General features: G+C 35.0%; 1 protein-coding gene and 1 pseudogene across 2 annotated transcripts; both read left to right on the plus strand.

The window, feature by feature from the left end:
• The first annotated feature begins 709 nt into the window (after positions 1-709).
• Positions 710-5,073, plus strand: LOC111023827 (sister chromatid cohesion 1 protein 3). Of its 2 annotated transcripts, none has more exons than XM_022301305.2 (13): positions 710-924; positions 1,052-1,319; positions 1,391-1,437; positions 1,538-1,587; positions 1,683-1,750; positions 1,842-2,305; positions 2,415-2,520; positions 2,596-2,732; positions 2,820-3,334; positions 3,900-3,936; positions 4,060-4,105; positions 4,365-4,500; positions 4,736-5,073. In XM_022301305.2, exons 1-13 carry the CDS (start codon positions 801-803, stop codon positions 4,832-4,834), a joined length of 2,097 nt encoding a protein of 698 aa, XP_022156997.1. In that variant the 5' UTR covers positions 710-800; the 3' UTR covers positions 4,835-5,073. The 2 variants fall into 2 exon arrangements, with proteins under 2 accessions (XP_022156997.1, XP_022156996.1); XM_022301304.2 differs by having other exon boundaries at positions 713-924; positions 2,409-2,520.
• Positions 5,074-8,201: 3,128 nt separating this feature from the next.
• On the plus strand, positions 8,202-9,863 carry LOC148213013 (uncharacterized; annotated as a pseudogene).
• Positions 9,864-10,229: the final 366 nt, after the last annotated feature.

Here is a 10,229-nt window from a genome sequence, read left to right on the forward strand (position 1 = left end):
TGGCCCTCATACTTAGCATCTGTCAACGCTAGCGGTGGTGATCTCGGGCGTCCGAGCTGGGCATGACTCGTAAGTCATCTTGGAGCACCAATAGGGGTCCTCCACGTGTCCAGGGTATTCTCTCTCCAAACAAGTATTGAAATTTTTATCTTCTATTCAATATTCCTACTAATCCACCTATTAATTTAAATCATAACACAACAAATCCCAAAAGAAAATAAACACAATATATTAATAAAAATCAAAATAAGGTTTACTATGCACAAAAAACGGTGGTTAAATAATTCTTTGAAACTAAAAAATTTGAAAAAAAAATTCAAACTTTAGTATTGTTTGTATTTTGAATTCTATCCGTTTCATAAAAAATATATGTTTTCTAATTCTGACACATATAATAATCTAATGAAAAAAAGGTAAAAACTGCAACACTTTTTAGAGTTCAAGTGAAATATTGTACCACTTGTCCAAATTTAAGCTGCAATATCATAAATTAATTTCTACGAGTTACTAAGATTAATTAATAAGCCAAAACAAATATAGTTGATCAGTAATTGATATATATCTCAAATCAAGAAGTTATAACTTTCAATCTCCTTCCAATATTATTTAAACATTTTGTTGATTGTGGGGGCAATTCCGTGAATAAGGAAAAGAAAGTGGAGGCTGGCCACGTTGCACGAATGCCGCTATGAATTTGGCGCGCAGTTTTGATTTTGCGCGCCTCTTCGCGTTGCCCACTTCGATTTAAGCCTAAACCCTAAAATTGTTCCAGTTTGAAGTTAAAGTTTGGAAATCGAAACATGTTTTACTCGCATACGCTGTTGGCTCGGAAAACGGCGTTGGGGACGGTGTGGTGCGCGGCACATCTCCAGCACCGTCTCAACAAGAAGGACTACGACAAGACCAAAATTCCTCTCGTTGTTGGTTAGTATGGTTTCCACTTGGGGTTTCTATGGTCATTGAAAGATCTAATCTTTAATTTCTATTGCCTGTTTTTGAGAGCTTGTATGAGTTTTGTGATTGACCAATCTTGGATTCATCCTGTTTTTAGATGCCATCATGTTTGGGGAGGTTCCCCTTGCACTGCGGACGTCGAGCTACCTTCTGCTTGGTGTTGTACGAATTTATTCAAAGCAAATCGATTATTTGAAACATGATTTTGATGTTTTGGTGATGGAGTTACGAAGAATGCATTCGCACACTTCGACGAAACTCACTCTGCCTGAGAATGCTTACCAGGCTTCTTTTCATTCCATCACTTTGCCGGAGACTTTCGAACTTGATGCTCTCGAATTGGATAGTGATATTTATCGTGATGGGTATGCATCTAGATTCCCAATTTGATGATTTATTTGAAATATCTCTCTTATCGATGATTTTGTTATCGTAGGATTCCAGATAATCATCTCAGGAGTCAAGAGGAGATCACTCTAGCAGGTTTAGCCGTGATTGCGTTTCACATTTATCACTCCCTCTTGTTTACACCAACATCTTAATAAACGTATTGACTTAGAAATTAATTATGTTTGTGTTGCAGAACAAGTTCCTTTTGGAAGAGATGCTTATGTTGCTATATCTTTCGATGAGGTTTTGACTTTTTCTATTTGCATTAGTAATTGTGTATCTTATATACTCTGGCTATGTTTATCATCAATATTAAAATTTCTTAATTTCATACGTAGGATATCATGATAGATTTATCCCATCCTAGGGAGGCTCCTGATTTAGGGTTCATATCAATGGAAGATGAGTAAGCATCCTGCACTTTCAAGGCCAATTCTTTTTTCTATATCACATAATTTGACCACAATTAGCTTGATGTTTATGTTTCTTGAGTGCAGCGTGCTCCCTCCACCTCCTACGGATAGCACTATGGATGTTGAAGGCCTAATTGGTGAGGATGATGTACTTAACATGAGACCCGGCGAGGACAACATGCAACAAAGTGTTCCAGGAGTTGAAGTTCCGGATTCTATGAATGTTCAAGATTTTGGTCCAAGTAATCAGGGCATGCGTGATGATGATAACTCTACCCAACATGTTCCAGAAATTGAAGTTTTACGAGAGGCTGCCCCTGATTTTAGTCCAAGAGACCTTCCTATGGTGCCTCCCGTTGGCCGTGATGACATGTCTGAACCATGTCATCCTATAGATGAGAATATAAACCAAGAAAATCTTTCACCAATCATGGAAGACGTGGTGACTCTTCCAAAGACATCATTACCATTTGAGGAAAGTGCAGGACCTCCAACTTCTGCAACTTCACAAGAGGCGTTTGAAATGATTGATACGCATATTATGTTTGGTGTGTTTAATTCTAATTGCTCCATATCTAGGATTGATTCTAATTGGTGGTGAATAACTTATGGTATCTTGGTTTTTGATGTTTTATTCTCCATGTGCTGCAGGAGCAGGGCAGTCTCCCATGGAACTTGTTCTTCAACCAAATGCTCAAGAGACAAAGCCAAGATCAAGGAAGAGAAAACAGTTCTTTGACAAGTCCACTGTGTTGACTAACAAGTATGTTTGTGATATCAGTCATTTAACCTTTGTCTTTATTTTAATCAATTGCTGATATGGAAAGTAGCGTTGCAGATTTTTGAAAAAGGCTCTTGAAGATTCGAGTGATTTACTGCGTGAGAGGAGAAACATTCCAAGCACTTCTTTGGATGTTTGGAAGTTAAACAACAGCTTGAGAAAAGATGAAATTTTCTATCATCCTTTGATAACTGGTAAGTGATTTTTTGTTGTAGTTTTTCTTTCTGCTTGTTTATGCATTCCTTTAATAGTAGGGAAAAAAATCAAATATCTGTATGCAGGTTTTTGTCATGATCTTAGTGATATGTTTAACATGAACTACATTGCCACAAAATGTTCAACATCCTTGAAGGAAGCTTCCGTGGATAGTGGGAATGCTAGAAACGTTGCTTCAACAGGCAAAACTATTTTGGATCGAGCAGATGCCCCATCTCCAGCTCCAGAAGTTTCTTCCTCACCACATACCATAATTCCACCCACTGTCGATCCTGCTTCTGCTTCCTTTTCTGAAATGGAAATTGAACATCTTCGTGATGTTGAAGGCAATAGTGGGGATGATACTTTGGCAAACTTAGTTGCTTCTTCGCCAAGGTTCATGCCCTCTCCTAGGCATTCTGAAGGTTTAGGCTCACCATCAGCAGTTATTACATCCACTAGAGTGCTGTCAACACCTGGACTAATATCAACCGAACCTTCAAAATCTGTGTTTGAAACTCCCAGAACAATTGACGAGGGAATTGGTGGAGAAAATGTCACATTCTCGGATATTCCCGAGCTGATGAATACTGCAGATGAGGTAGGTCTTTCCTTTAATACTAGTGCTTCATTTTCTTCCATAATTTACCACGAAGATGTGATATTCCTCTGTTTTCTCCTCCTGATAAGCATTAGTTCCTATTATATATATTACTTTACTATGATTACGTAATATTACTGCTCTGTTGAGTTTACTATATTCAAGGGATTATACTTATGCTGTGATATGATTTTATTTTGGAGTTAACAATTGTTTTTAGGCTTTTACATGTTATTTTTTGATAGCCTAGGATGCACAAGCACTATTTTAAGTAGAGCCTGTAGGTTTTTGGTCACACAAATATATAATCTAGATTTTAAAACGGTTTTTTTGGGTAAAATTTTGGAAATTGAATTAGGATTTACTATTTCCATATTGTGTCAGATCATCACCATTTTAATCATTTAAGTTGTCTCTCAAACATTTCGTCAATTTTCTATTTAGAAGTAACATTCCTAAAGGCTATCCTTACCTTTCATACAACCTTCTATTTCGCTGGATTTATGAACTTGTTTGGAAATCACTTAACAAAGCTCTAACTTGCTGAAATATATATTTACTGTAGGAACTTTATTTTCTGGAAGCAGATAACTCACCACCTGGTAAACTAAATTATCTTGTAGTTACTTTTATTGTTCAGATGTTTCCTTTAAATTTATTTCTTGGGTGCGTTTTTGTTACTTGGAACTCTGAAGTAATGTTCGGGCACTAATGTGCTTATACAGGCTCTCAGGGAACTCGAAGAGTTGACTCATTATCAGTGAGAACTAGGTACTCTTCCATTATTTACTTTAAGACCATTATAATTGAAGTAAACCTTGTTTATTTGTCAATATGAACCAAATTATAAGGGGCCAAGGCCATTGGGTATTAATGATATCGTAATTTAATTTGATGAAACAAATACGGCAATTACGAAAACAATTAAAAAGTTAAGGAACAAGAAAAAGGATCCCACATAAAGCTGAATGTTTCAAGTACTATAAATGTCTTATTATAATTGTCCTGATTTTGTGTTTAATGTGGACAGGGCTGTGGGTCGATATTTAATGAGTCTGTCTCCAGTAAAACCAATCTCCGAGCCCTCGAGTCAAGATCTTTCTTTGAACAACATCCTAGAAGGGAAAAGAAGAAAGCTATGTGCACGGATGTTTTATGAGATGCTGGTAATTTTCTCAAAATTTTGAAGTTCGACGTGACTATTTGGTAGAGACCAAAATGAAGTACCTAAATTTCAATTTGGAAACATCATATCTTTTCTGCTACAGGCGCGAGTTTTTTAAATTCTTAATAGTTATTTTGTATTTTGATAAGGTTTTACACTTGAGCAACTTCCTGACCGAAAGAAAGAAATTTTACTGTCTACTGATATTGGATTTGCGACTTTGCACTGTTCATTAGGTTTTGAAGAGTTATGATCTCATTGATGTACAACAAGATGAACCTTATGGTGACATCACTTTGAAGTTGACTCAAAAGCTTTCTAAGGCTCAAATATAACTCAAGTTACATATTTGGCTGAGGTGGATCTTGCTGCAGCTCATTGGTTTTGAAGAGTTGGAAGGAGCATTTTGTTAATCACTGCACAGTTGCAAATTTTGACCATTGTACAGATGCATGCATGTTTTGCCATATTTTACTTGTAATATGTATAGTCTAAACTATCTTCAGGGTAATGGTATCTATAGTTTATTTATTTTGCACATCATAATATATGTAGTTTGTGAATTTATAAATCATATCTTGAATTGACACATGAGTCACGTGTATTGATTCTATAAAGATTAATGATAAAATTTAATAAAATTACATGATTTATAGATTTTGCAAAGTACAGGGGTCTGGAATTCCTTTTAAAAGGTTAAGATATTAGTATAAATTACAAGTCACTGCATACATTATGGAGTAAAGAAACACAAGAATCCATGCGGTCAAGTCTAGGTAACTTTCTTTTACCTTATTTAAGGTGTATTTGGGAGTGATGATAGAATTAGTGATTTAAAAAAAAGATTCAAGTATAATTGATTTTTGTTACTTCCCTAAAATCAATTTTTTGATTTGCCAAACATGATCAATGGGAAGGGAGGTGATTTTGACATTTTGACCCTGCCAAAATCACTCCCAAACACACCCTTAACTCGATTGGGTGATTGTGTCTCAAAAGGAAGAGATAGTTGCAGCTACAAGTTGGATGTACAAGTGTCTATGCAATAATCTTTATAGAAAAGTGATGTTGATTGAAGACTCTTGTAAATAGTTTTCTAAAAAGTATTATTTGTTTGGATAGTAATTATATCGATATATTGGCTCAAAATAAAATTTGGTCAAGTAATTGGTAGTCCAAATGATTAAGGGTGTGTTTTTGTGACGAGAAAACAGAAATTTGAAAATAAGAGATCCAATAAAAAACAAAAATTGTATTTATTGTTTTCAGTACTTTGAGATATGTATTTGGTAGCAGATTTAAAAATTTAATTTCAATTTAAAAACTTGTTCAAATGTTTTTTTGTAAAATATTTGTAAATTAGTTGGAGTTAACGACTAAAAATTTAGTCTAATCTAAAATAATATTAATTAATATATTAATATTTTTGTTATAAATTTCGTAGAATTTTAATTTTTCAATATTTTATAATTTATTATATATTATATTTTTCCTATTTTAATCTTTTTGAAACAATTAAATGTGTTTACAATATGAAAGAGTATATTTATCAATGTATTTATCTTTATTTTTGTAAATGTAATTATGCATCTTGTGATGGAAAAAATACATAAATGCGCAGCGGAAGTGAGCAAGAATCGAAATAACAATCTAGATGCATAATACAACCTAGGATTAAACATACATGATCATACATTATGATGCTTAGAGATAAGTAGAGAAAAATACAAACCTTTGTAGCTTTTCAAAAATCTTCAAATAGCTCCCATGAAGGACCAGCAAGAGATCTTCCTAGCTATTCTCAAGGCTTGGAATAGAGTGGTGGGACTCTTTTTAGAGAAGGAAAAAATTAGAGAAAAGTGGAGCTAAAAGGAGTTATGTAAGCTTTTTGAAAACACATCAAATAGCCAAAGGTTTCAAGAGATTTTGATGTTTGAACAAAAGTCTTCTTAAATAGGCGAATTACATGCAACTCTTACATGTCAAAGTTCACCAAAAGCTTACAACACATATTCCACTCATGCATGACATGACTAAGTGTCAAAATGCATGTCTAAGTTCACCAAAAGCTTACAACACACATTCCACTCATGCATGGCATGGCTAAGTGTCAAAAAGTGGATTTTTGAGATTATTTAAATGTTCCACTCAACAAGTTAGTGAAATTTTCCACCAACTTGGTTAAAAACATTATTTTAATCTACTTTAGTCAACCTTTGACTTTATCTGGTCAAAGTCAACTATTTGACTTTTTCCAAAATCCGATGTTTGATGAAATCCTTGCCTCCGATTATGAATCCGCATTCATAATTTTAATATTTAAATCCTATTTAAATATTTTGTTCAAATTTCTCAAATTGATATCATATATCAATTACTTAATCATATCTCATATGATTAACCTAATTCGTAGGATTTGAATTATTCCTTCAAATTATTCCAAGTTTATTCCTATATGAGCTAGCCAGGGGACCTTATGGACCTTCAGATCATGAGCTCCAACGATCCGAGATTAACCGGTTAAACTCTTTAACCTAGTTAACCAACAATCGTTAACTACGCGGTCACTCCACTAAAGCCCGTAGCTGCACTCTCCTCACTGTAGATATATTATGTCCATTTGATATAACCATGATCGGTAAGTTGACCCTTCACAGGTTGTTCGTAATTACAGCTGGGTCAAAATACCGCTTTACCCCTGTAATTACCTCTTGTTCCTTAAGTCCCACTAATCCTCTGATGAACAATGATTTGTAGTCCAACTATCAAATCAAAAAATCCTCTCAAACCTTTTGATGAGGGTGGCGCCAATTGTTCAAGACCTGGATTCAGCCCTTAAGAGAACAACCTCTCTACTATCCCAAAATTGGGTAGAAGTGAATTCCTTCTTGCACCCTATGTCCCTAGCTATCTACCGGGTCTTACCCTTGAAATGGGAGGCTTATTGAGCCAGCGCTGTTGAGCTGCTCTCACTCATGCAGATCTAAGGATAATCCCGAGTAAACAGAAGTTCATAGTTAGCTCAGGATTAAGATCGAGTTACCTAGGCCATCAAAGTTGAGATAGTCAGTTTCAAACAGTAAACGGTGTTATAAAGTAAAAGTGACTATCTCATGGTCCGGTCTAATGCAAACTCTTTGCACGGGACACCCCCACTCGCATGTCTTCACATGAACGAATTAGGATCACATCGTTTGTACTAGCTACAAAGTGGGCCGCATCCATAGTGTCCCCAGAATAAGGCGCCCAACCTTATTCCTATACTATAGACCATTTTGACTGTTAACTCAAACTTGAATATGTCTCTTACATAGAATTTGAGTCTCAGGTAACAGTCTAGGATCCTTTATTTTATTGGATTTAGATATAGAAAGAACATTTTATTGGATCAATAACTACTTATTGATTAGAACCTTCAATAACAACTTTATTGAATGATAAAAGTATATCTGTCATTTTCAAACTATGAGTTTTAGAACATAAAACCCAACATCTTGAAGGTCCAAATTTAAAATATGAAAACAAATATAAAGATGTTTTCATAATTTCTACTATGATCACACCATTCGGAAACAGATATTCCATTTGAAGCATAATTGGGATTGGGCTTCTACAGTTTAACTTTTTTGTAAGCCTTTGTTTTGTTTACTTTTGGCAGGTTTTCTTCACACTCAGATTTAGTGGTTCTTTTTTGTTTAGTAAATGGAAGATGAAGCTGCCGGAGCTGTAAGTGTAAATCCCAATGGCTATAATATCACTACAGAATATGACACTCTATCTACAGAAATTGATTGGAGACATATGCCAATTATCGCTGAACTATGCTAGTTTTAGCCAGGTAACTACGGTTTTATTTTGTAGTAAGCGCAATATATTATTTTTCTTCTAAAATTGACTTGGTACTAGAACAGTTAACTAAACCCTAATTCTAATAACCAGTTATCATCACTGTTTGCCATTATTGTCGTCGTCTGTTGTTATAGTCGTCGTCTGCCATTACTATCATCGTTTGCCGTCACAGTCATCGTCCATCGTCACCGTTGCCATCTGCTGTCACTATTATCGTCCCGAACGTTGTCGTAATATGATTAGCCTTCTTCGTCTACTGTATGATATGAAGAAGCACCGTTTTTCATGGGTTTTTTCATAGATCTACATGGGTCTCTATCGGGATCGTTGTTTGTGGTTCTTCGTTGGTGGAAGTTGAAGCTCGTCGTCGTCTGTTCGCTGCTGTCTATCTTCTTTTGCTAGAGAGTTAGTCGTCTCTGTCCGCTCTCTTTCACAGTTGTCATAATTCGCCGCCACCAACTAAGGTTCTGCTTCTGTTTTTTAAATTACTATTTGTGGTTCTTTGTTGCTGAATGAGTAACCATGATTAATGAATCTTCTAAGAAAACAGATCAGCACGTGACTCTTAGATTTATGGAATCTGATTCAATCCCACTAGTCATCTTGTCCAGATAACTAACATCTAGCCTAATGGAGATAATTTTCTTTGTTTATTTCAAGGTGTTTGGATGTATATTCGTAGACAACGTAAAATTGGCTATCTTACTAGAGATAAAAAAGCGGAGACAAAAAAGCACCAGTCGTAGAAAATCCTTTATTTACTATGTGGGATGCTTAAAATTCTATGGTAATGACATGGTTAGCTAATTCCATGGATGAGGAGATCAATGTCAACTATATGTGTTATTCTACATCGAATGACTTATAGGATAACGTAAATGAGATGTATTTTGACTTGGAAAATCAATCAGAAGTATTTGAATGGACCTTAAACTGTGTGAAATACGACAAGGAACTGATACAGTTATAAAATATTTTCATTCTTTAAAGAGGGTTTGGCAAGACCTAGACCTTTTTATGCTTATGAGTGGAGATCTTTGAATGACTATAAACATCATCTAAAAACTATAATGGTTGATCGAATTTACAAATTTCTTGCTGATCTAAATATCGAATTTGATGAGGTCAGAGGTAGGAAAATTGGTAGAAAACCACTTCTATCCATTAGTGAAGTTTTTTCTGAAGTACGACATAAAGAAAGTCATTGGAATGTTATGCTTGGAAAAAAAAAATAAAAAACAAGTAACACTGTTGAAGGTTCTGCATTGGTGCATGAAGCACTTGCTAATAAAGCTTCAAATCATCAAAGATAAAGAGAATGAGAAATCTCGTGTCTGGCGTGACTATTGTGATAAACTTGGACGAACCCATGAAACTTGTTGGAAGCTTCATGGGAAACCAGCAAATTGGAAGAGTAATAAACAAGGTGAGAGGAGCGGCAGCAACCGGTTGTCTTCCATTACAAATACTACTGATTCTTACCAGTCTAGTGACGAAAAATTCATCAAGTCTTGAAGCTACTAAAAACTAATTCATCATCTAGTAATCATAATGTTCATTGGCACAATAAAGTAATTATCCTTATGCCTTATTATGTCTCAACTCATCTCCATGGATTATAGATTCTGAAGCTCCTGATCATATGACTAGTTCTTCTAAATTTATATTACAATGAAAAAGTTCAAATAGCAGATGATAGTTTTTCTACTATTGCAGGGTAAGAAACTATTCAATTAACAGAGACTATTGCATTTAATATTGTCTTTCATGTTCCTAAACTAGCGTGCAATCTTTTATCTATTATTAAAATCTCTAGAGATCCTAGCTGTCGTATCACTTTCTCTAAAAGTTATTGTGTCTTTCAAGATTAGGACTTGGGGA

Source organism: Momordica charantia, assembly GCF_013281855.1.
Source record: "Momordica charantia cultivar OHB3-1 chromosome 2 unlocalized genomic scaffold, Mcharantia_2.0 BLBB01000002.1, whole genome shotgun sequence".
Lineage (NCBI taxonomy): Eukaryota > Viridiplantae > Streptophyta > Magnoliopsida > Cucurbitales > Cucurbitaceae > Momordica > Momordica charantia.

Excerpts from the sequence above, each read along its gene's own strand:
- LOC111023827 (XM_022301304.2), top strand. The coding sequence starts at position 801 with ATGTTTTACTCGCATACGCTGTTGGCTCGGAAAACGGCGTTGGGGACG. Across the intron at positions 1,320-1,390 it reads AGTGATATTTATCGTGATGG|GATTCCAGATAATCATCTCA; the intron begins GTATGCATCTAG and ends TTGTTATCGTAG. Across the intron at positions 2,521-2,595 it reads TCCACTGTGTTGACTAACAA|ATTTTTGAAAAAGGCTCTTG; the intron begins GTATGTTTGTGA and ends GTAGCGTTGCAG.